Below are 26,504 nucleotides of genomic sequence, written 5' to 3' on the forward strand. Positions count from 1 at the left end.
TTTACAATTTCCAAAATTTACTTTTTTAATTTTCGGAGAGGAAGGCAGACAAACTTGAATGCCCTCATTTTAAAAGCAGCAAAGAGTCCTGTGGCACCTTATAGACTAACAGACGTATTGAAGCATAAACTTTCGTGGGTGAATAACACCCACTTCGTCAGACGCATGTAGGTGTTGTGTTGTTGTCACCCACCAGTGACAGGCAATTGAAGGGCTTTGGAAAATGGTTTTCAGCTCTGGGCTTCCTTGAAGTGGTGTTGAAATAAGTTAGTTTAGAGCCCTTTTCAACCGCAGCTCTTGCTGGGCTTTATAAAACGGAGTGAGGATTATTATCGGGAATGGAACGAAAAACATTTTGTTTATACTGTTTAAAAAAAAAAAGTTTCTGAACGTAGCCAGGACCTACTTATGCTCTGGCCAGCCCAGCGCTTTGTGTTTTTGACAGGTCTGATCTGACTGGGGCTTTGCCTACACTGCAGACATCTACAAAACAATTCCCTCCGGCTGCCCTGGGGAGCCTGGGTGGGGTTCCCCTTGCAAACCAGGCTGCAGCACCTGGCGGCGGAGAGGCTTTTGCAGGCCCGATTAGAACGCCGCCAACAACGGGGCGGGGGGCAGGAGCCTGGGCGAGATGGGCTTGGCCGGACTCTGCGGCGCCTGCGAGAGGAGCCAGCGGGGAGCCGAGGGAGGCGATTCCCCCGGGAGAGAGGGGCCCAGCCGGGGCCCAAGGCGGAGCCGCAGGGCGGAAGAAGGCTCAAGAGCCGCCCCTGCTCTGGTGCCCCCGCCCGCCCGCGTCTCCTAGCAACCACTTGGCAACAGAATAGCCGGGCTGGGGCAGTGCAGCTGCCGCCTTCGGAGCGTCCCTCGCTGCCTCTGCGTGGTGCGTCCCCACCCCCCCCGCTGCTCCCCGCGTAGCCCCTGCACCTGTCCCCCGCGCACCCCCTGCTGCGCCCCTCCCGCTGCCCCGGCCTGCTTCACCGCCACCCGCTCCGCTGCGCCCCTGCCTGCTGCCCCCGCTCGTTGCCCCCCGCACACTCCTTCTGCCCCCTCCAGCACCTCTTCCTTCCCCTCTGCCCCACACACGCTCTCAAGTGCTTCCACCCTCCCCCACATGCACCCTCTGCCCCCAGGTGCACCCTCTGGTTGTGCCCTGCCCCGTACTTCTGCCCCCTCCCCACGTGCTCCCCCTCTTCCCCTAGGCATAGGGTGACCAGATGTCCCAAATTTATAGGGACAGTCCCGATTGTGGGTCTTTTTCTTATATAGGCTCCTACTACCCCCCCCATCCCCATTTTTCACACTTGCTGTCTGGTCACCCTACCCTAGGCACCATGCGGCAGACTCCAGAGGACAGCAGGCACTGCAGGAAGAAGGCGCCCCCGCACCAGCTGTAAGTGCTGCCTTTGCTGTGGGCTCTCTGGATGTGCAAGGCCCAAGTTCTAATCCTTGCAACCTCAGGGGACCAGCCCTGAGGGACAGTCCCTGCAGAAACTTGGCCCTGAGTGGGTGCTGGAGGGGGTAGCACCTGGTCCTGTGCTATTGGGTGTTGTCCTGCCATGGGCTCAGGGCCCTGGGGACTGAGCCCTTGATGACCTTCTGTCCCCAGGGCCTGATGCTGCCAGCCTTTGCTCACCTGAGTAGCCACCATTCCTGCAGTCTTCTGATTGGGAGCCAAGTATTCCTCAAATAAGTAAATACTTGTAGGAATGGGATCCAAGCTGAACTGCTTGATCTTTCTATCTCACTGCACCCTGTGCTATGTGCCTACGATCATGTGTGTGCCTTGGGAGGCTGTAGACACATAATGCCAAACTGGATCAGACCAATGGTCCATCTAGCCCAGTATCCTTCAGAGGAAATGAAGAGATCATGATCCATCCTATGTCATCCAGTCCCAGGTTCTGGCAGTCAGGTTTAGAGACACGCATAGCAAAGGGCTGTGTCCCTGACCATCTTGGTTAACAGCCGTTGATAGACCTGTCCTTCATGAACTTACCCAGTTCTTTTTTGAACCTAGTTATACTTTTGGCCTTCACAACAACCCCTGGCGATGAATTTCACTGGTTAATTATGTGTGTGTTTTTGAAGAACTAGTTTGTTTTAAACCTGTTGCCTATTAACTTCATTAGGTGACCCCTGGTTCTTGTGTTATGTGAAAGGGTAAACAACACTTTCCTATTCACTTTCTCCACACCATTCATGATTTTATAGCTCTTTATCATATCTCTCCTTAGTCATTTCTTTTCCAAGCAAACAGTCCCAGTCTTTTTAATCTCTCCTTATATGGAAGCTGTTCCATAACCCTAATCATTTTTGTTGCCCCTCTCTGTACGTTTTCCAATTCTAATACATCCTTTTTAAGATGGTGCAACCAGAACTGCACAGAATGTTCAAGGTGTTTAGATTTATATTGTGGCATTATGATACTTTCTGGCTTATTATCTATCCCTCTCCTAATGGTCCCTAACATTCTGGTCACTTTTTTGACTGCCGCTGCACATTGAGCAGATGTTTTCAGGGAACTATCCACTATGACTCCAAGATCTTTCTTGAGTGGTAACAGCTAATTTAGACCCCATTATTTTATATGCATAGTTGGGATTATGTTTTCCAATGTGCACTACTTTGCATTTATCAACATTGAATTTCATCTGCTATTTTGTTGCCCATTCTCCCAGTTCTGTGAAATCTATTAGTTACATCCTAAGCTGACTGAAGTTACAATCTTGAGTAATTTAATTTCATCTGCAAACTTTACCACCTCATTGTTTATACCCCCTTTTCCAGATCATTTATGAATATGTTGAATAGGACTGGTCCCATTACAGATCCTTTCAGGTCCCTGCTATTTACCTCTTTCTGTTGTGAAAACTGACCATTTATTCTTGCCCTTAGTTTCCTATCATTTAACCAGTTACTGATCCATGAAAGGCCCTTAAGTCTTACCTCATGACTGCTTACTTTGCTTAAGAGCTTTTAGTGTGGGATCTTGTCAAAGGCTTTCTGAAAGTCCAGGTACGCTATATCCACTGGATCGCCTTATTCACATTTGTTGACACCCTCAGAGAATTCTAATAGATTGCTGAGGCATGATGTTTCTTTACAAAATTATGTGGACTCTTCCTAAACGTACTGCGTTTATCTATGTCTGATAATTCTAATTTCAACTAATTTGCCTGGTACTGAAGTTAGCCTTACCAGCCTGTAATTGCCAAGATTGCCTCTGGAGCCTTATTTAAAATCAGTGTTACATTAGCTATCCTCTAGTCATCTGATACAGAGACTGACTTAAGCAGTAGGTTACATACCACAATTCTGCAATTTCTTCAGAACTCTTGGGTCAGTGCTATGTGGTACTCGAGTCTTATTGCTGTTTAATTTATCAGTTTGTTCCAAAACCTCTCCTATTGATGCCTCGGTCTGGTTCAGTTCCTCAGATTTGTCACCTAAAAACAATGGCTCAGGTGTGGGAGTCTCCCTCACATCCTCTGCAGTGAAGACGAATGCAAAAAATTCCTTTAGCTTCTCTGCAACAGCTTGTCTTCCTTGAGTGCTCCTTTACCTCTTTGATTGTCTCATAGCCCCACTGATTGCTGGCAGGCTTCCTGTCGCTGATGTCCTAACAGCAAAAACATTTTAATCTTTTGCTAGTTGCTCTTTACGTCCTTTTTTGGATTACCTAATTAAGCTTTTACTCTTCCTTAGGTCTTATGGTCTGAAGAATTATGTTCCTTTTTATTTTCCTCAGTAGGATTTTACTACAATTTTAAAAGGATGTCCTTTTGCCTCTAAACACCTCTTTTATTCTGCTGCTTAGCCATGGTGGCTTTTTTTAATTTGTGGGGGTATACATTTCATTTGAGCCACTATTATGGTATTTTTAAATAATTTCCATGCAAGTTGCAGCATTTCACCCTTTGATTGTTCCTTTTAATTTCCATTGTTGTATGCAGTGTTGTATCTGTGTTAGTCCCAGGATATTAGAGAGACAAGATAGGTGAGGTAATATCTTTTATTGGACCAAATTCTGTTGGTGAACAAGACAAGCTTTGAAGCTACACTGAGATCTTCAGGTCTGCAAAACATATTCTGGGCCCTGGTGTACACTACAGAGTTAGGGCTACTCTACATTGGCAACGCTAAAGCACAGCCATGGCAGCACTTTAACGTGGCTTGTGTGGTCGCGACCAGTGGGAGCTGCAGGGGCGGTGCCTGAGGACAGGCAGGGCCGGCGCTTCCACTAGGCGACCCTAGGCGGTTGCCTAGGGCGGCAGGATTTGGGGGGTGGCATTTTGTTGCCCTCGGCAGAAATTCGGCAGCGGGGGGTCCTTCCGCTCCAGGTCTTCGGCGGAAATTCAGCGGCGGGTCCTTCACTCGCTCCGGGACCTGCTGCCGAACTGCCCTGAAGACGTGAAGCGGAAGGACCCCCCCCGCCGCCGAATGCTCAGAGGAGGAGCGCTGCCGCCTAGGGCGGCAAAAACCCTGGCACTGCTCCTGCGGACAGGGCAGCATGCAGAGCCACCTGGCTGTGCCTCCACGAAGGAGCCAGAGGGGGGACATGCTGCTGCTTCTGGGAGCTGCTTGAGGTAAGCACTGCCTGGAGCCTGCATCCCTAACCCCCTCTGTCCCAGCCTGGAGCAACCTCCTGCACCCCCAATGTCTCATCCCCAGCACCACCCCAGAGCCTGCACCCCCAGCTGGAGCCCTCCCCTCCCCCCCCCCCGCACCCCAGCCCCTGAACTCCTCATTTCTGGACCCACCCCAGAGTCTGCACCCTAACCCCCAATTCTGTGAGCATTCATGGCCCGCCATACAATTTCCATACCCAGATGTGGCCCTCAGGCCAAAAAGTTTGCCCACTCCTGAGTTAGACTGACATCAACTGTTGCTGGCTTTCAGAAGCTGTCCCACAGTGCCCGACACTGACAGTTCAGTTGGTGGAAGTGCTCCTCCTGAGGACACACACTGCCAACACAAGGAGCAAAGTGTAGACATGCACAAGTAATGTAATTACTGCAGCAACTGTATGCTGGCATAAATTAAGTTGGCTTAATTTTGTAGTGTAGATATGCCCTGAGCATCACAGCTAAATACAAGGTGGAACAGATTGATTAGCATAGGTAGTTAGTACATATTCCAAGGGACCATTCAAAGTGGAGTTAATAGGCCACTCCACTTTGAATGGTTCCTTAGAATACGTGCTATCTACCTATGCTAATCAATCTGTTCCATCTTGTATTTAGCTGTGATGCTCACCTTTCCCAGACCAGAAAAAGAGCTCTGTATAGCTCAAAATCTTCTCTCTGTCACCAACAGAAGTTGGTCCAATAAAATATATTACCTCACCTACCGTGGAAGCGAGATGGATGGGAATAAAGGAGTGGGGGTTGACATTACCGTATCCGAGGTAGAAGCCAAACTCAAACAGCTTAACGGGACTAAATCGGGCAGACCGGATGATCTTCATCCAAGAATATTAAAGGAACTGGCACGAGAAATTGCAAGCCCGTTAGCAATAACTTTTAATGAATCTGTAAACTCGGAGGTGGTACCGTTTGACTGGAGAATAGCTAATGTGGTTCCTATTTTCAAGAAGGGGAAAAAAAGTGACCCGGGTAACTACAGGCCTGTTAGTTTAACATCTGTAATATGCAAGGACTTGGAAAAAATTTTGAAGGAGAAAGTAGTTAAGGACCTTGCGGACAATGCCAATTGGGACAAATTACAACACGGTTTTACGAAAGGTAGATCATGCCAAAGCAACCTGATCTCCTTCTTTGAGAAAGTAACAGATTTTTTAGATAAAGGAAATGCGGTGGATCTAATATACCTCGATTTCAGTAAAGCGTTTGATACGGTACCGCATGAGGAATTATTGGTTAAATTGGAAAGGATGGGGATCGATATGAAAATCCAGAGGTGGATAAAGAACTGGTTAAAGGGGAGACTGCAGCGGGTCGTACTGAAAGGTGAACTGTCAGGTTGGAGGGAGGTTACCAGTGGAGTTCCTCAAGGTTCGGTTTTGGGTCCGATTTTATTTAATCTATTCATTACTGACCTCGGAACCGAATGTAGGAGTGGGCTGATAAAGTTTGCGGATGACACAAAGTTGGGAGGTATTGCCAATTCGGAGAAGGATCGGGATATCCTGCAGGGAGATTTGGATGACCTTGTAAACTGGAGTAATAGTAATAGGATGAAATTTAATAGTGAGAAGTGTAAGGTTATGCATTTAGGGATGACTAACAAGAATTTTAGTTATAAGCTGGGGACGCATCGGTTGGAAGTAACGGAAGAGGAGAAGGACCTCGGAGTCCTGGTTGATCGCAGGATGACTATGAGTTGGCAATGTGACGTGGCTGTGAAAAAAGCTAATGTGGTCTTGGGATGCATTAGGCGAGGTATTTCTAGTAGAAATAAGGAGGTGCTGGTTCCGTTATACAAGGGACTGGTGAGACCTCATTTGGAGTACTGTGTGCAGTTCTGGTCTCCCATGTTTAAAAAGGATGAAATCAAACTGGAATGGGTACAAAGAAGGGCCACTAGGATGATCCGAGGAATGGAAAATCTGTCGTATGAAAGGAGACTCGAGGAGCTCGGTTTGTTTACCTTAACCAAAAGAAGACTGAGGGGGGATATGATTGCTCTCTTTAAATATATCAGAGGGATAAATACCAGGGATGGAGAGGAATTATTTCAGCTCAGTACTAATGTGGACACGAGAACAAATGGATATAAACTGGCCGTCGGGAAGTTTAGGATTGAAATTAGACGAAGGTTTCTAACCATCAGAGGGGTGAAGTTTTGGAACAGCCTTCCGAGGGAAACAGTGGGGGCGAAAGACCTCTCTGGCTTTAAGATTAAGCTTGATAAATTTATGGAGGGGATGGTTTGATGGGATAAAGTGATTTTAGTCAATAGGTCAATAACGTGCCATCGCTGGTAATTAGTAACAGTAGTCAATGATGGGATATTAAAAGTTACTACAGAGAACTTTTTCCAGAGAGTCTGGCTAGAGAATCTTGCCCGCATGCTCAGGGTTCAGCTGATCGCCATATTTGGGGTCGGGAAGGAATTTTCCTCAGGGGTAGATTAGCAGAGGCCCTGGAGGTTTTTCTCCTTCCTCCGCAGCATGGGGCAGGGGTCGCTTGCTGGAGGATTCTCAGCGATTTGAAGTATTTAAATCATGATTTGGGGACTTCAACAGCTGAGTCAAGGGAGAGAATTATTCCAGGAGTGGGTGGGTCAGCTTTTGTGGCCCGCATCATGCGGGAGGTCAGATTAGATGATCATAATGGTCCCTTCTGACCTTAGAGTCTGAGTCTAGAGTCTCTCTAATATCCTGGGATATCCTGCCAAGTGCGGCTACAGGTAACAGTTACCTTTTCTTTAGTAACTTTTCCAGTCCAACAAAATATCTTGAAATAAAGACTATTGTATTAATGAACAGAAATGATGTTTAGCATAAAATGAGATTGTAAACTTCTCAGAGAGCTGAGCCACTTCAACTGAAGTCAATGGAAAGATTGTCATTTGTGTCTTTCTACTGTGTGTTTTGTACAGCTTCCCCACAATAGGGTCCTTATCCTGATCAGGCCTCTAGGCATTACTATCATGCTAATAAAGTTATTATTAATGTTTGCATACAAAAGTGTCTTGTCAGAGCCAAGGCTCCTCAATGACTCCTTATTTGTTAATTGCTCTGAATCCAGCAATTATTAGTATGAGTTAAGTGATTGATATCCATTGGTAGTATTATGTGGTGGTTTATTTCCTGTTCATGACTTGAAGCTATTGCATAAATAAGAAATTTCTTCCTATAGGCTATGGGCATGTTTGGTTCTGAGGAAGACACTTTTTGTTGAAACACTAGCTATATCTTTTATATTAATTATCAGTTCTATTTATTATTTATTTTTCTAATAAAGTATTTATTCACTTAGAAATACGTCGGAGGTAGTCTGGGTATTTTGAATTGTGGTGCTGTTTTCTTTGTAACTTGAATATTCAACTTATTACCATTTTATGGACCTGGAGAAAAGCCTGAATGAGAGATTGCAAGAGAAAAGGAAGGAAAGGAGAAATGTTGAGTGTCATTAATGTGGAAATGATATTGTCAACTATGATCAGAGTATAAAGGCAAGAGGAGGAGACTAAGAACAGATCCCTTGGGGACACCAGCTTAGAGAGGATGTAAGAAAAAACGGTTATTATCCTAGTATGATGTGAAAGATTTATTAGATAAGTTGGAAGAAACGCATTGGAGATCCAGTCAGAAAAAACATATGTGCCAAGGTTATAGAGCTGTGAGGGATCCACAGTGCCAAAAGGAGCTAAGTCAAGGAAGATCAGAAAAGAAGTGAGATATTGGAAATTCGATACAAGTAAGTCATTAATAATTCTAGGGAGGATTGTGTTGGTAGAATGTCCAGGGCAAAAACTGGATTACGAAGGATCAGGACTAGAATGCTGGGCATTGTGAGGAAGAATTTGAAAATAGGCAGCCCAACCCAAGAATTCAGAATGTGAAATGGTCTTGAGCTCTCAATTGTCAAGTAAGATATATCCATAAGTCTGATACAAGTTTATTTACAGGGGATCAGAGTCCTGGGATGCCAACTCACATTGTAACAGCCAAGTCAGCAGAAGCTATTTGTACAGCTTTCGGAGTGGTAGCCGTGTTAGGCTGTATCAGTAAAAAGAACAGGAGTACTTGTGGCACCATAGAGACTAACAAATTTATTTGAGCATAAGCTTTTGTGGGCTAAAACCCACTTGATCAGATACATGCAGTGGAAAATACAATAGGAAGATGTATATACACAGAGAACATGAAAAAATGAGTGTTGCCGTACTAACTATAACAAGAGTAATCAGTTAAGATGGGCTATTCTTGGCAGGAGAAAAAAAATTTTTTTGTGGTGATAATCAGGATGGCCCATTTCCAACAGTTGACAAGAAGGTCTGAGTAACAGTGTGTGTGTGGGTAAATTAGCATGGGGAAATAGGTTTTACTTTGTGTAATGACCTATCCACTCCAAATTAGGCTTGAATAAAGACTGGGAGTGGATGAGTCATTACACAAAGTAAAACCTATTTTCCCCTGTTACTCAAACCTTTTTGTCAACTGTTGGAAATGGGCCATCCTGATTTCACTACAAAGGGTTTTTTTTTCTCCTGCCGATAATAGCCCACCTTAACTGATTACTCTCACCATAGTTAATATGGCAACACCCATTTTTGTGTGTGTGTGTGTGTGTGTGTGTGTGTGTTTTCCACTGCATGCATCCAATGAAGTGGGTTTTAGCCCATGAAAGCTTATGCCCAAATAAATTTGTTAGTCTCTAAGGTGCCACAAGTACTCCTCGCTCTTTTTCTTTGTACAGCCTCATCCTGATTTCACCTACATGGGTATTTATCATGAGTAACCCCATTGAAGGTAGTAGATACATTAGTGCAAAAGTAGTGAGAGAGATGCTAATCAGGACTTAGGGTTAAACTCTGCTGTCCTTTATGATCATGTGAATTTAGAGTAACTCCATTGAAATCAGTTTTATTCTGGATTTGGGAAGTAGTGAGTGGAATCAGGCCTACTAAGTTCTTAGCAGGTATTTTATTATCCTTTTCTATGTGATATAACTATTATATACCAATATTTGTTGATAGTATATGTATGGAAATAATCAACTCTTTGTCATGTTATGTCTTTCAGCCCAAATACTTATAGAATATTTAATACTGATATACCAGAAGTAAACATGAGAATAGAAAAGATCAATGGTGAATATATACCTAAAAAGAATAAACAGTCTTTCCAGCACTCATATTTACCAGAGTGGCGCAATAATCCCCAACCACATTATGCAAAATTAATTAACACCAACGTAAGGTTCTTAAATGAACCAATATACTATATGGAAACAGAAGGCACAATGGCTAAAAAGGTAGGACCATTTTGCATTATCTTTCAAATTAAGGTCATATTCTAAATAATATGTACATGTATATTGTATAAAATAACTCAATTAACTAATCCTAGGATCTGAATGAACCCCTCACTAGTAAGGAAATAGAGTATTATGCCTTAAAATCTCTGCTTAACTTACTCTGTTGTGCCCAGGTATTGCAGCATATATGCCATGTAAAATCATTCACTGTGTGAGGATACTTGTATTAGTCAGGCACAAAGTGGCAAGTTGCTAAACTCTGATTGTCCTTGCTTTTGTAAGTTTAAGTCCTATTCTTTGATTTACTTTAGCACACTATAGTTTGTAATTTAATTTGATTCTTTTTGTATACTAGTATTAAAAGAGAACAATGATCCTTAAAAAGGGTGTTTTTATATCACATTTCTATGGCTACATCTACACTTGTGGCGGCATGCAGAGTGCAGACGCTGCATGCCCAGCTAGCGCAGGTATAAATAGCAGTGTAGACAGTGAGACATAGCTTAGAGCAAGGGTTCTCAAGACATATTTTGGTGGCCTCAGAGTGCGGCCACCAATTCTTGCTGGTGGCCGCTCTCACGATTTTTCCTAAAATACTTAATTAGCTTTAGGAAAAAACAAATAAATATGCACATAATATATGTCCAAATCCATTGTAATTTATTTATTGCTAGCTAGTAAGTCTGTTTGTGAAAAGTGATATTAACAAACATAGAAGTATCGCTTTTCACAGCCCTGGCAAGCCTGGGGACAAATGAAGCCTGGGCTGGGGGAGGCAGCGGGGGGCTGGAGACTGAAGCCCCACAGCCAGAGCCCGAAGCCTGTCAGCCAGGGGACAGGGCCTCGGGATGGAGCTTGAAGTTGTGCAGACGGAGCCTGTCGCCCCACTAGCCCAGGGCTGAAGCCCAAAGCCTGAGCCTAACTGCCTCTGGGAAGGTGAGGAACTCACTGCCTGCCTGCTCCTACAGCGTTGTCCCCCAGGTGTCTCCGGGGGGGACAGGGCACAACCCCTGATGGTGGCCCCAGCAATCAATACCAAGGCAGTGCATCCAGGAGCAACGGAGAGGGGAAGGGGCCGCTACTTCCCCCACCCATCACAGCCCAGGAGGCTGTGGCCGCAAGAAAAGCCCCTGGTGGCCACACATGACCACAGTGGCTGCATTTGAGAAATGCTGGCTTAGAGTACAGTGCTCTACAGGCCTGAACCCCCAGGATATAGATATAAAATAGCTCTCCACACACCCAAGTAGTGCCTCCCATGTCCACACAGCTATTTTTAGCAGTGTAATGTCCCACTGCCAGAGCCTTTCTCCACAGTAATAAAAGGCTCCAGCAGCAGGTAAAGGCTGCAGCGGGGGGGAGACTCCCTGCTGACAGAGCCTTTCTCTGTTGCCTCCCCCTTGCCGGAGCCTTTCCTTGACACAATGAGGGGGGAAGAGAAGAATTTCAGTGCAGGACAGAAGAAGGGAGAAGAAAGATGCTGGATGTCAATGGAGTCATATCAATCAAACTTCAGACTAGGCTGATTTTTCTCCTATTTAGGAGTCAGAATGTGCTAAGCAATAGTGGGAGTAGAATGGAGGGGGGGGGGAGTTGAAAACTTGTGGAGGACTGAGGGAGAATTGGAGAAGCATTCTATCAATACTTGCTTTATACCTAAGTGTTTGGATAGACATACATTTTTCTTCCCTTTGACTTTAAAGCATCATTGGTGGCCAAGTGGGGAAGCATGTGTATATCATTATAGTCCACCTTACGACAGACAGAGCACACAAAGAAATGATTTCCAGAAGCCAACCTGTACATTGTCTTCTCCAACTAAATACAGCAGTAAACTACAGCCTTCCTGTGGAATAGGTAAGAACCTGTAGGGAAGCTCTTTTTTTTCCCCTTCCCCTTCTTCCCTCCTGCCCCCTCCCCCATACACCAAGTCAGGTGTAGTTTTTTTTTCTCTCTATTTAGAATAAACAATAACAGGTAATTCAGGTACTTTTGTACAGGATCTTTTGCTGTCTGACTTTGGATCAAGTTTTGATCTCAATTGCACCAACGTACTTTGGAGTAACTCCATTAAAGTCAGTTGAGTTAGTTGCATTGTTGTAAATCCAGACTAAGAGCTGAGTCTCTATCTAACTACCCATCCATCTTTCTTGCACTTATCATTTATGATGTCTGAACACTTGGTAAATGTTGTCCATTTAATAACAACCACTGTATATAATACATCCTATTGGCTCCCCCTCTTCTGCAGTTTGCAAACAAATTCAGATTATACAAATTATTGAAATGTCTAATTTTTAAATATAGCTGGAGAGTGAATTGCAAACAATCCTTGAACTATTCCCATCAGTTGTAAATGTATTTGGTATTCATAATTGTTCTCCAGATATTTTGGGTGAATACTTTTGATCAGAAAGAAGCTGTTTGCTCTGACTGTTCTCCCTTTGTTTTGTGGTTGGTCACCTAAGTGGCGGTGTTTCTACTCATTGAATGTTCTTTTGTTAAAAAGATTGCCAGGTAAAGAATTAATAAGATTGAAAATTGTCTGAGCTGTGCCCCAAACAGGTGTAAAGTAACTCCCTTACCTTTCCCCCAGCTGTGTTGTAGAACAAAGTAATAAAAGTGAACCTTCACCAAATTTGTTAAAACTGCCCAAGTGGGAGCTGAACCTCCATCATGCAATGTTATAATAGTGACTGGAACTTTAACTCTGGCAACAGGGTTTCTTAGGATTCTTACCCTCCATAAAATCAAATAGAGAGGCACAGGGCCGGCTCTAATTTTTTGCCACCCCAGGCAAAAAAGAAGAGAGCCGCCCTGCCGTACCCCCCCCACCCGCGAGCGCTGACGAAATCCCCGCCCCCCAGCACCACGCCCCTCGAAGCCCCGCCCCTCCAAGTGCCATGCCCCCGAAGCCCCGCCCCCTCCAAGTGCCACGCTGCCCGAAGCCCCCAGCCCCCCTCCGAGCGCCGCACCGCGCCAGCCCCCGCCGCCCCCCTCCGAGCACCACGCCGCCCGAAGCCCCCACCCCCACTCAGAGCGCCGCGCTGCCAAATAAAAAAAAATAAAATAAAATATAAAAAATCGAGCGCCGCCCTGCCCCAAGGTGTGGCCCCAAGCACGTGCTTGGTCGGTTGGTGCCTGGAGCCGGCCCTGGAGAGGCGTGAGGCATCCAGCAGTGTGCATATATGTGGGAGGGGCCTGGAGTGAGCTAACTAGCCATGATATCTGCATTAGTAATAGTCTCGTTCCTCGATGTCTCTACATGCTCTGTTGAACTGTGGTACCAGCAAGCAGGGCTGCCCTCATGCTACTGTGATAATTCATTCAATAGCAGCTGCTGTGCTGCATTTTCTGATTCCATACATATTTCTTCTAAGGGGGCAACTTGTCCTCAGACCAACACCCTTGTTGGATATGCCAGGATTGTTGCTTACCACTTTCTGATATCCAAGAATACTGCAATGACAAGAACTTAGCAACAGTAATGAAGAATAGTAGTGTCAGTGTACTACTTATGAGTTACATGGTTCGCCACCAAAAAATGATTTATCACTATAGTGACTATTTAAATGTCAGAAAACATGACCGAATGCAACAAAGTATTTTCTGTTTAACAACCCAGCATTTTTCTTCTACTATTATTGGTACAGTTAGTGAAATGATATCATTGAAATAAAAATATATTGGCCCAGATGCTCTGCTGTACTGAGTTCCCACAAGCCAACAGCGAGCCCGGACATGGACAATTTTTAAAATGTGGCAAGGGGACTACCCAGTTGGAGAGTTTAACTGGTTCCTGTTCTCTATGCAGCCTGAGTAGCACAAAGAGAGTAGAACAGGCCAGAAAATCTTAGGTTTATGTAGTGCTGAAAAACTCCAAAGCATTGTAGCTATTGTATGCATAGGTGTCACTTCTCTACCTGGCATTAAAAATGGGAACAGGGGCAAGCACAGCTCGCCTTCTCTGTTAAAAGCAGAGGAAAAATTCCCTTTCTTTGATCTAGCTTGAGACAGTGCTGCACACTTGGGGCTCTCTCCTCTTTGGTTGGTGAGGGCGGCTCACTCAGCAAGAGAATCTGAAGTCAGAGCAGTAGAAGCTGGTAGTTGGCTGGGCAGAATCTGGTGCTCACAATCTTTTTGGCAGCCCATGCAGTAGCAACAGCACCTGAGGGAAGAAGCTGTTCCAGTTCCCTATATATTTCCTCTCCTCTGAAGCAAGATTTATGCCCCTGCTGACTCTCCTCCTTCAAAGGTGAGGGAGAAAGACACCTGCGACTGCTGGCTTTCTTCCGCCTATGGGGAAGCATAGAGAAGTAGCACATAATACATATATTCAAAATCTTTTAAATCCCTGCAACTTTCAACCTATAGGAAATGGCATCAGGTATTGCAAACTGTTGGAGGCAAGAAGCTGCCAAACCTCCAACTTCTGTTTTAGTTTCTGGTACTCATTCTCTATCCTTGTCAAGTCTAAACTCTTACATCTGTTGGAATAGGGGTAGGAGGAAAATGGAGGTGCTGCTGTGTGTCATGCATGCAAACACACGCACACACGTTCTTTTTGGCTGGCTATGTACCTGCTTGAGATGTGAATTCCTTTAGGATACATTTCTTGTCCCCATTCTCTTCTCTTTGCTGCATTGCATCCCCAAGTGTTATCAAAACCCATGATGGCATCCACCAGAAGTGGTGAGTTTCTCTGACTAGTTTGAACTACTTTAACCCCTGTTCCCTACCATTGTAGTGCATTCAACTTTGGTGTGGAACAGTAGCTATATTACAAAGCACAGCAATGTAATACAACCTTTCAGGAATGGAAATGAGAATAGATAATATATCCAACGGAAATGGCAAAGGCACTCTAATTTAGATAGGCATATTGTTATCACCACATTAGAATTTGACCACTAATGCCCCTGTTATTGCAAAAAAGCACCATGGGTGTTTTGTTGACTATAGATGCTCAGGACCTCAGTTTTAGTGTCCACCCAAAAGAAAGAAAGAATCTCCTCCTAGCCTTGTGTTGGAACTGTGGTATCCCCAGCACTGTGGATGTTCCTGGAGTGTTCTATCCAAATAGTGACCACTTGACCATACTTAGCTTATAAGAGCTAAGATCACAGCCCAAGATGGTATGACTGAAGGTAATACAATTGACCAAGTGCTCTTGGTACTTTTAAATTATAGACTTAATTTTAATACCATGATGTTAAGTTGACAGATAGCTCCTATCATTATGACAGCTTCAGTTTTTTGATTGTGTAGACAGCTCTGCACTGAATCCAAACCCCAAAGTAAATCATAAATTTATTTTAAAAATCTTTTAAAGGTTACTGTGTATAGTTTAGCTTGTGTGATGGAATATCTGAGAACAGAGTCTCTGCTGCATACAGCTTCTGCTGAGAGCTGAGAGGACCTTCAGGGAGCCATTTAGAGCTCTCCCCAGCACAAGTTAGAAGCAGCCTGGGGAGCTGCTCAAATTTACACCAGCCAACTATGATTCCCCATAACTAGCTGGGGATTGCTGGAGCTTTCCAGCCCAAGGCCTGGAACTTGTGGGAATTTTCTGCTCCCAGGTGGTGCAAAGGGACCAGATCAGGACAGAGAATCTGCCCCACTGCATTAGTAAAATAACGTACACTTTCTTCAGTTCCAAGTGGTAGTGTCCAAACACAAATATTAAATGAAAAATGAAGGTGTTATTTTATTATTAAGATACTCCACTCTTAAGCGTAAAAGACAATAAACAACTAAAGGCAACAGAGCTTAGATTAAACGTTTGATCGTGGGCCCTGGTTCATTTGCATTTTGTCCCTCCAAAGTGGCCCTAAGCTTGGTGGGTCTGGTCCTTAGAGAGCAAAAATGAATTCAATAGTTGTGTGTTAGACCTTGTCTACACTAACAAGTTTTATCGACAAAGGTTATGTCGATACTCAAAAATTGGCCTAATGAAAATCGGAATATCATGTTCACACTTACTCCCTCTGTCAGCAGAGGGCGTCCACAGTTGGGGCACTATATTTGATAGTGTGAGCAATGCACTGTGAGTACCTATCCCACAGTCCGGCTTGACACCTTCTGTCCCTAGGTGTTGCAATCCACTCCGCCTTCCCGCAGCGCATCTTGGGACCGGGCTCAATGTGTCATGATGCATTGCTTTCTGTCCCAGCACTCCATGGGCTTCCAGCATTTTCCGGCATTTTTCAACGGCTCTTCTTTGCTGTGCACCCTAGTATCTTTGTGAGAAGGGATGGATCCTGCACTGCTCTCCTGTGCTTTGTTAACTTCATAAAGACATTGTGGATGGCAGTGCAGTTAATCGTAAAGTTCCTAACTGAAAAAGACTCCCAGTCTCCTGACATGCTGCGTGATATGGATAGGAGCAACTTTAGATTGCTTTTGGTATTCACAGAACAGCTGCATAGGATAGATCATCGCTTTTGGGCTCCAGAAACAAGCACCGAATGGTGGGATCATATCGTCATGCAGGTGTGGCATGACAAGCAGTGGCTACAGAACTTTCGGATGCAGAAAGATACCTTCCTGGAACTGTGTGCGGAGCTCGCCCCAGCACTGCGGCGCAAGGACACCATAATGAGAGCTCCGCCCTATCGGTAGAGAAGTGTATGGCAATCGCTGTGTGGAAGCTAGCAACTCCAGACTGCTACCGGTCAGTTGAGAATCAATTTGGAGTCAGGAAGTTGACTGTTGGGGCTGTGTTAACGCAAGTGTGCAGGGCAATAAATCACATCCTGCTACGAAGAACTGAGACTCTGGGAAATGTGCGTGAAATAGTGAATGGGTTTGCAGAAATAGATTTCCCTAACTGTGGAAGGGCAATAGATGGCACACACATTCCAATTTTGGCACCAGACCACCTTACAACGGAGTATGTTAATAGGAAGGGGTACTTGTCCATGGAGTTGCAAGCACTTGTGGATCACTATGGGCGTTTCACTGACATCAACATGGGGTGGTGCATGATGCATGCATCTTCGGGAACACTGGCCCGTGTAGAAAGCTACAAGTGGGGACTTTTTTTCCAAACCAGAAGATTACAGTGTGGGATATTGAAATGCCCGTAGTGATCCTGGGAGACCTGGCGTACCCTTTACAGCCGTGGCTCATGAAACCTTACATGGGACACCTGGACAGCAGTAAGGAGCAGTTCAGCAACAGGCTGAGTAGGTTCCTGATGACAGTTGAATGTTTCTTTGGCAGATTAAAGGCACACTGGCGATGCCTTTATGGCAGGTTAGCCCTTAATAAGGATAATATTCCAATGGTCATAGTTGTGTGTTGTACGTTGTATAATCTCTGTGAAGCAAAGGGTGAAAGGGCTATCAGAGGAGCCCAAAGGGGGACCCTTCAAATCAGGGAGGCTTTGAGGCAACACTTTGAAAATGAGAAGCAGTAATGTATATCTCTGTGTTTGGTGCTGCAATGTTACATTATATATAGTTTTCCTAGGAAGTAATGGTGACATTTGGGCCTTACATTCTAGCAAGCACATGAATAAACTGCCTGAGTATGTATTGGTAGTGCCTGCTATCTCAATTTGTAGAAAACAAATAAAGATGAGATACCATTAAAAAACTTTGCTTTTATTGCACAAAAAACAGTACACACAAAGATGCTTGGTGGGAAAGAAGAAACCAGGGAAGGGCAGACTTTCAGAGCTGTGTGTAGATCCAGCTATAATTGTGAAAGTTGTCTGAGTGGGTGGAGTGAAGGGGAAACCGAGAAGTCCCGGAAAGTGGAAAGGAATGTGCGGGCAGAGTTGGAGGAGGGGTGGGGGAGGAACGGCATGGAAAAGAGTTCTGAATGTGCTGCAGGGGAGGGTGGGCACGGATCTACTCAGTCTGCAGCATTATTAAGGACCTCAGCATCTGCGTTTGTTAAGGACGCTACCAAGAGGATGATTAAAGCAAACTCCTGATTCTCTTTTCTGTCCTGCCGTTCGGTTTCCTAGCACTTCTTGCATTCCCTTTCTCTGCATTGGAGCAGTGCAGTACCTCCCGAAACATGTTGTCTTTCCTGCGTCTTGGGCACTTTCTTATCTGGCGGAGATGCTCAGCTGGTGTGGGGGCGGTGTTCCTGAAGGCCACATCTGCTGAAGCACAAGGGACAGTGCACAGAAGCAGGATTGTTAAATTCACGCACAGCTTTGAAACATTTCAGTTAAATACACCTTTTGCAACATAACAACCATGTTCTCACTGACCCTTTGCAAGTACAAAACTCTGCAAACACCCAAAGCATGGTGGGGGGTGGGGCGCTCCACATGGGGAAAAGAACATGCACTCTGCAAGGATTGTGGTACAGCTGACTAAGGACAAAAATTTAAAATTCTCCCACACTCTTCCACAGGTGGGGGTCATTCTAGCAGATATCTCACTGCTAAGGGTAAGCAGGGAAACCAGGGTACATCTACTCCATGCTTGTGGCTTCCAGCCTGCTCCCTATGCTGCTTGCCTGCGTGCCTCTTTGGTCCCTGCAGAAGTGATTGCCGAATGGCACATGAAAGTTTCCTACAATGGGGGAAGGAACAGAGCTGCTCTGCCATGGAACCTGTGGCAGAGGATTACCAAGTACCTCCAGGAAACTTTCCTGGAGATCTCTCTGGAGGATTCCTGTGAGATCTTGGAATGCATCAACACCCTGTTCTGACGTACTGATTAGCTACACAGAGAAGTGTCCAGCTCACAGAAACACATCCAGCATCCCACATTTCTATGCCCTGAACCCACCTCCGCACTAACACAAGCCACATCCACTTACCAGGAGTCTCATCTCTGTTTCTTGCTCGCCGGAGAGCAACTGCTGAGACTGGCTAGACAACTCTGGAGTGGAGAACAGTTCTTGGCTGCCTGTCCCACTGGCATCTAACTCCACCTTTTCATCAGTTACTTCGTCCTCCAGGTTAGGTCCTCTTTCCACCATCTTCAGGCCCACTGAAGTATCTATGGGGCTCTTGGCGGTGGAGGTGGGGTCACCACCGAGGATAGCGTCCAGCTCCTTATAGAACTGGCAGGTCTTAGCAGGAATGACGGTTTGCCTCCCTTACCTTATGATATGCCTGCCTCAGCTCCTTTATCTTCGCTGTGCACTGCAGTGTGTCCAGATCATAGCCCTTCTCGCACAAGCCTCAGGAAATGTACCTGTAGTATCCCAAATCCTATGGCTCAAGCGCAGCTATGACTGCACGGCCTCCTCCCCATATTCTGAGCAGGAGAGTGTTTGCTGCTATAACCTGCCATGGTCACCTGGGAAGATGCGATGAGAACTCTCCATGCCGAGCCAGCAGGAAATGGAATTTCAAAAATCCCTGGGGCATCTAAGGGGGAGGGGCAGATAGTCATTTACTTGGCTGCAGGGCAGTGGAGTTCAAATTGCTGACCAGAGTGGTCACGATGGATATTATAGGACACCTCCTGTAAGCTAATTAAAGTGATGAAATCAAGCGTGGTGTCTACACTGGCACTTGTAGACAAATTTAGAGGAAAAAGATTTGTCTCTTGTCGGGGTGTTTGTATTTTGTCGCCAAAACAGGGTATTTTTGCTGACAAAAGTCGCATCACAGTGTGTACACATTCATTGTTTTGTTGACAAAAGACAGCTGTTGTCGACAAAACTTTGTAGTGTAGACAAGGCCTTAGTGAGTGAATATAGCACAAACTCTTGAGGTAGTAGACTTTGGGTAACATTAACTCTTACAGAAGTGCCTAAATGTGACTGAAGAGCCTAAGTCCCACTTTCAAAAGTGACTTAGGCATTCGGTAGTCTAAGTCCCACTGAAAGTCATCCATCCTTTATCGCATGACTGTTTGTTGCTCTGTCTGCCATACATTACTGCCAGACTATGCTTCTACCTTGTCTTCATTCAAATGAAAAAATCACTTCTGTGACGCCCACAAGAAATTAATTTAGAATTTGAAACACAACAAAATACAAAGCCATCCCCACAATTGGATTTCACAATACTTCCTGAATGAAATCCTAGCCCTATTGAAATCAATGGAAAAACACTCCATGACCTCAGTCGAGTCAGGCTTTCATCCCTTATCCTGCGTGGGCCGAGTTCTGAGCTCACACCACTGTTGATCAAGAATAACTCCACTGAATGCAACAGAATTACTACTGGTGTGAATGGGTTCGGAACCAGGCACTGCAAGTCTTCCCTTTTACACTGTAAACTTTTTGGGGCAAAGGCTGCCTTTGTTTCTTGTACTGTAGTGCTGAGCATCATGTTTGAGTTAAACAGTTTTTAAAAATGAGATTTCCCTGTCTTTTTATCACAAGGCTTTGTCCTTGCATTAGCGGCTTATGCTCTCTTTTATATACAGACAAAGCACAAGGATGTCTGTATTAGCAGTGCTTTAACAATAGAAGGTTACACAGGTTTTATATCCGTGTAAATTAATTAAAGCCAATGGAGTAACGCTGCCATCACACCAGTGTCACAGAGTGGAGGCTTGGCCCCATTATTTATTATTGAACCTTCTCTCCTACCCCCTTCACTTGCTAAGATGCTTGATGTGTAGGGGCTCCCTTTAGTCCCAACTTTGAGAAGCAGCTGGCAGAACCTCACTGTGTAAGCCTCAAAGAGCAGGGTGGGAAACCAACACTTCAGCCACTTTCACTGCTGAGGTGGTTGTATTAAACAGCAGAGCAGCATCGGAGCTGGTGCATGGAATGCAATCTTCTGCTAGAGAGAGGGTCAGGCGAGGTAGGGCATTTAATGTGGCCTGAAGAGCCAGTGCTGGCAGAAACCTCTCTCCTTCCTGGGGAGTGCCAGTACCTCTGCTTCTCCCCATAGGTGGACCTAGAGTTCTGCCTTCAGAATACTCCTCCTGTATATTTAAATACAAATAATGAAGCAGTTTATTTTGGATGATTGATTGTGGGGATATTGCTCACAAACCCAGATCATCTAATTTCACATCATGCCATTCCATTAACAAGGCAAGTGATGGTTTCCATGTGTTGGCATGTTTGCCATTTTGAGATTGAGCCAGTTGTCTTTTGGCATTCAGGCGTCTATAAGTGATGGAAGATTATGCCTTGGAATTGGTGTGTTAAATGGCTCAATTCCTTTAAAAGGTTATAAATGCTGAGAGATTCTCTGGGAAGTAATGTACGGTTCCTTTCTGTTTGACTTTACAGAGATTAAAAAATAGGGGGGGATTTTTATGCGTATCTCAGTTTTGCCACCTAAAAGAATAATAATAAAGCTAGCGTATTCCTACGTGTTACATAACTGCACTAATTGTTGCCTATTGAGCTTTGTAAGGATCCTCCTCCTTACACCGCCCCCTACAGCCATTTCAGCAGCTAAGGTAGTTGAAAACAGCGATTTTTGGCTATAATTTATAACTTTGGAGCTAATTTGTCCTGTTTGTGAATTTTATTTGTGTACACCTATTTACACTCGCTGAGGATCTAACTCAAAGACTCCATCAAATGACTGTCAGGCATGTTATATTAGGATAGCTCACAAACCCAGAGCAGTAGATGGTTTAGTATTCTAAAACTTTGTCTAGGCATTTTACTATGGCAGTATCTGAGCACCTTACAGAAATACTATGGTCATCCTCATCATGGCCCTTATCCCGCAGAATGCTTACACGCATGCAACAGAACTACTTACCTGCTTAAAGTTAAGCATATCTGTGTTTGTGGGATCAGATCACATGTTGCTAAATTACAAGCGAGTCTTAAATTTGGTTCTCTTCTCTTCTTTCACATGAAGAAAAAAATTGGGATGATTATTATTATTGAGTTTTCTACTGGAATATTATAGAATCTATTATGAGTCTGCTTTTGTTATCTAATATTCAAGTAGAAAACTCATGAACTAATATCACTTTCTTGAATTTATTGATAGACTTACTATGCTGAACCAAATTATTTGTGAATAATTCATCAATTTACAGAAATAATTTGTGAATATTTGACAAACATTATTGATCACCTATAGAGGTGGTCAAATACTGAGAAAAATATTCACTAATTTATTTGAGGATTGACAAGAAAAAAAATCAGTGGAGATATTCATTTGAATTATTTGGCCAATTCAAATTCTACCTTATCACTAGAAAATGCCACTGTTCAGGGTTCCAATAAAAATATTCCATCCATATTTAATTGACCAGAAATTAAACATTGAGATAATCTTTTTTTTTTTTTTTCTTTGCAAGAAATTCTACAGGGAACTAATATAACCTTTGCTCAGTTGTAACAAGAACACAATCTACAGAATTAAAAATGTTATTCACAGCTTCTGTCACATTTTATATGAATGTGCTTCTGCTATTTTGTATTCCAGTAATAAACTCATGAACTAATGTAATTCTTTATATAAGTTTATTTTTCAGACTTACCATAACATCTTCATTCATAGAATTCCCAGATCCAGTTTTGAAGTACTTAAAGTGGAAGCTAGATATGCAGTTCATACCTATATTCTTTACCTGAACAGACTGCTGGTGCATTACACAGAAAATAGTATAGCAGCTTGTAATGTGCCCCAGTCAATCTTAAAATCATGGGATCTGAGGATAGCTACAGATGTATTTGTGGGGGTGCCTGTAGTGAGGCATCGTGGCTTCCCTCTGACCCAGAAGGGGAAGAATCCCCCTCTGTGCCCAGGTGGGCGGAGTCAGACCCGCCTCATCCCTCCCACTGGAAGTGGATAGGCGGGACAAGTAGTATAAAAGACGGAGCCTCTAACTCAGTTGGGTCTGGAACAGTGAGGGAGACAGATGCATCCTGCTTGCTCCAGGCTGCTGACCTTGCTGCAGAGCCCAGAGATGCCATCCTTGCAGAGGAGCCTGTGTCTGCAGGGCAGCTGATGGGACTGCTGCTGGCCACCTACCCTGGGGAGATGGAGGACACCCCTTTGATCCAGATACAGTCCCAAGGAAGGGGAGGAAGTGGCCCAGGGGCAGCCGACTCCAGTCTGGCTGTAGTGCTGCCTGAAACAGTCAGTGTATTGCAGCTGGATTCCCCACTGACCCAGTGGTGGACCACTCTGCCACTGTTAGGGCCCTGGGCTGGGACCCGGTGGAGTCTGGTGGGCCTGGGTCCCCCTAGCCCCTGCCACCCCACCCTTAGGGTGGCAGCCTCCCTACTTTAGGCCAGGTGGCTGGTGTTCGCCTACCATCTGCCAGAACTAGAATGATCGGCTACTTGCTAGCTCTACCCTGCTTGAGAGCTGGAGCCCATAGAGTGGTGTTTGCTCTGCCTCTGCCTAAGGGCCCGGAGCCTATAGACTATTTGGGGTTCAGCCCCACTAGACCGGTCAGGATGCTAAGGCCTGGTCTGCTAATTTCCTCCGAAATTTGGCAGCGATCATGACAATGTAGTGAGGTGGTGTGGCCTCCCTCTGACCCAGAAGGGGAGAGATGACTGCAACACCACTACATGCCCCACAAATATATTACAGACACTTTAATGCATATTTTTGCAATTGTCCTAAAGTAACATGTTTCCAGGCTTCTTAAGTGAAATGTATCAGAAAAATAATGGTAATATTTCTATAGCTCTTTTCAACCAAACCCTCAATGCACCTTACAACCACAATGACAATTCACAAAGCTTCACAACATTTCTGTGGGGAAGGTGGGTATCATTACTCCCCCTTTGTGGCTAGGGAAACTGAAGCACAGGAGGTTTAGGGTGGCCAGATCACCCAGGTCAAATATCGGGGGCGTGGGGGGGGGGGGGGGGGCGGAAAAAAAAACAAACCCTGCTCCACAAGTGCTGGAGGGAGGCCCTGGAGACATAGGGGGAGCGTGGTGCCGTGAGCAGGCAGGACTCAGTCGGGCAGTAGGGAGAGTAGGGGGGTGGCCCGCAGGGCCAGGTGATGGCTGTTCTCCCCCTCCTGGGCAGCGGGACTCGGGAGCAGCCACTGCTGCAGCTTCCACTGCCGCAGGGGGAGGAAGTGGCTGATGGCCAAGCTCGGTGGCTGCAGCTGTGGCTCTGGTGCCCGGGCCCGAACCCCCCGAGCCTGGGCCTGCTGTGGCGACCCAGCGCACACGCTGCGCATGCCCAGCCCCTGGCTAGTCGCGTCTGGGCTGCTGCCCAGCTGGTGCAATCCCGCGGCGGCCCCGGAGTGGGGGCAGCAGGCCCCAGCCCCTCCATCCTGTTCGGGTCCCACAGGGGAACAAACAGGGCTGGGCTGCCAATGCCTCCGCCCCGGGCTGCCGCGGGATTGCACCAGCTGGGCAGCCAGCCCAGACGCGACTGGCCAGGGGCTGGGTGCAGTGTGCACGCTGCTGGATCCCCGCAACAGGCCCGGGCTCGGGGAGTTCGGGCCCTGGGCGCCAGAGCCGCAGCCACCAAACTTGGCCATCGGCCGCTTCCTCCCTCCGCGGCAGTGGGAGCTGCGGCAGTGGGAGCTGCAGCAGCGGCTGCTCCCGAGTCCCGCTTCCCAGGGGAGGAGAACAGCCACCGCCTGGCCCCACGGGCTGCCCCCCTACTCTCCCTACCGCCCGACTGAGTCCTGCCTGCTCGGGGCCAGGCCGGACTCTCACCCACAGCACCGCTCTCCCACTGCATCTCCAGGGCCTCCCTCCAGCACTTGTGGAGGGAGGAGGAATGGTGAGCCTGGGGAAGAGGCGGGGATTTGGGGAGGGAGCCAATGGGGGAAAGAGGGGGCAGAGTCGGGGCAGGTGAGGGGGGTGTGAGCACTTCCGGGCTCCGGAGCATTTGCTTGTTTGTCCAGTGTCCCAACCTAACATCGGTCGGGACTTGGGACAAACAAGCAAATATTGGGACAGTCCCGATAAAATTGGGAAGTCTGGTCACCCTAAGGAGGTTACATATCCTACACAAAGTCACACAGCAAAGCAGCAACCAAGCAAGACTCCCAGCCCCAAGTTTTAATCACGGAAACTGCTCCCTCAAATAGTGCAATTGATTCCTCTTCAGAATCTTTTGAGTGCTAACTTGCCACTTTTAACACATCAGCAAAATGTAATACTGTTAGCTTGTGCCAGAACAATGTACTGCTAAATGCTAGCTGGATCCTAACCCTCCAGTAACTAAAAACTAGTTGAAAGAGTTTGCAACTTGCAAAAAAACTGGAAGATTAATTTTACAAAGTGGTCTGCCTATTGATCTAAACTTGATATATCTGAAAAGCACTTAAACATAGACTCAAAATCCACCTTATGCTGATCTTCCAGAACACATTATTGACCTCTGTTTCCATGTCTGCTCAGTGATGTATCTTGTTTCCTCAAATATGATTCTACCTAAACTCAGTAGGTTATCATCTTTGTGCCTGATTTGCCCTTTGCCTCTGTTTGGTGCCCGTGAACACTGTTTGTACACTGTGTTCATGTATTCTGAGTTAGGCCTGGTGTACGCTAGAGGGGGGGATCGATCTAAGTTACGCAACTTCAGCGTATGAATAACTTACCGCGGTGTCTTCACAGTAAGCTGACGCTCTCCCGTCGACTCCGGTACTCCACCAGGGCGAGGTGGAGTCGACGAGAGAGCGCTCAGCAGTCAATTTATTGCATCTAGACTAGATGTGATAAATGGACCCCTGCTGGATCGATCGCTGCCCATCGATCCAGCAGGTAATGTAGACAAGGCCTCAGGGTGAATGTATTGATGTATTCATTGGTGTACTGACATTTTTGGGTACAAATCCTCAGCGTATTTATGTGAATTTTAGTGTTCATGAGCGGTGCCCTGCTAACAGCACCGGAGACTCAATTTCTCTGTTTATCCCTAGAACAGATACAGCATTGGCAACATTAGCATAAACTTGTTCACACTTCCCTGCTAGTGTGCTTGGACAATGACGAGAAGGGACCATCTCTAGGGTGGAGAGGATAGTTCAGCCCCCATTTCCCCCCTTATTCCTTGCCTGCCCTCTTTACCGTTTTCCTTTTAATGATTAAAGACCCAATCCAGCTCCTGCCAAAGACCACGGGAGTCTTTCCATTGATGTTAGAAGGAGTTGATCAGGCCCTTTATTGTTGTGAAACTTTTGTATCATTCTATTTTATCATACAGTTATAATTTAAAATATCCTCCATATGCGTTGTGTTCTCTTATGAGTATATCCAAGTAAAAACTGGATGAAATAGAAGATGGAACATTAGCAACTTCAAACATCTTGGCACAATGGGAAAATATTGGGTTCTGTTCCCAGCTGTCCACTAACTTGATGTGCAGCAAAGATCCTAGCCAGCTCACCACTCTGCCTCAGTTTCCTCATCTGTAAAATTTTGATATTTGAGATCATTAAACAAAAAGTGCTATATAAGAGCTAAATGTTATTAATAGGTAGGGCTAATTAACCAATTGTCTTTAAATTTTTCTTAACACAAAGAATAAAATCATTTTTAACTTATACCCTTTAAGAATAATTGAATTTCCACCAAATTTAGGTGATCCTTGATCCTGTAGCGTATAGCATGAAGTCCATATCTGCCCGTATGGTACAAGTCATATGATAAGGGTCTTTGCTGTAAATATAAGATTTCAGCTCTGATGCCATATTCAGTGTTTATTTTCAAAATGTGTGTCCTAACT

General features: G+C 45.5%; 1 protein-coding gene across 2 annotated transcripts in view; it reads left to right on the forward strand.

The window, feature by feature from the left end:
• Positions 1-638: 638 nt before the first annotated feature.
• Positions 639-26,504, forward strand: part of C3H2orf73 (chromosome 3 C2orf73 homolog) — a 31,631-nt gene continuing 5,765 nt past the window's right edge. Inside the window, exons 1-4 of one of the 2 annotated variants that reach the window (XM_034764400.1) lie at positions 639-880; positions 1,327-1,390; positions 9,713-9,944; positions 11,651-11,804. In XM_034764400.1, the coding sequence (XP_034620291.1) occupies positions 1,332-1,390; positions 9,713-9,944; positions 11,651-11,804 (445 nt within the window). In that variant the 5' untranslated portion in view covers positions 639-880; positions 1,327-1,331. Of the gene's footprint in view, positions 881-1,255; positions 1,391-9,712; positions 9,945-11,650; positions 11,805-26,504 lie in introns of those variants that run through there. The other variant, XM_034764399.1, reaches the window with a different exon arrangement.

Source organism: Trachemys scripta, chromosome 3 (assembly GCF_013100865.1).
Source record: "Trachemys scripta elegans isolate TJP31775 chromosome 3, CAS_Tse_1.0, whole genome shotgun sequence".
Taxonomy (NCBI): Eukaryota; Metazoa; Chordata; order Testudines; family Emydidae; genus Trachemys; species Trachemys scripta.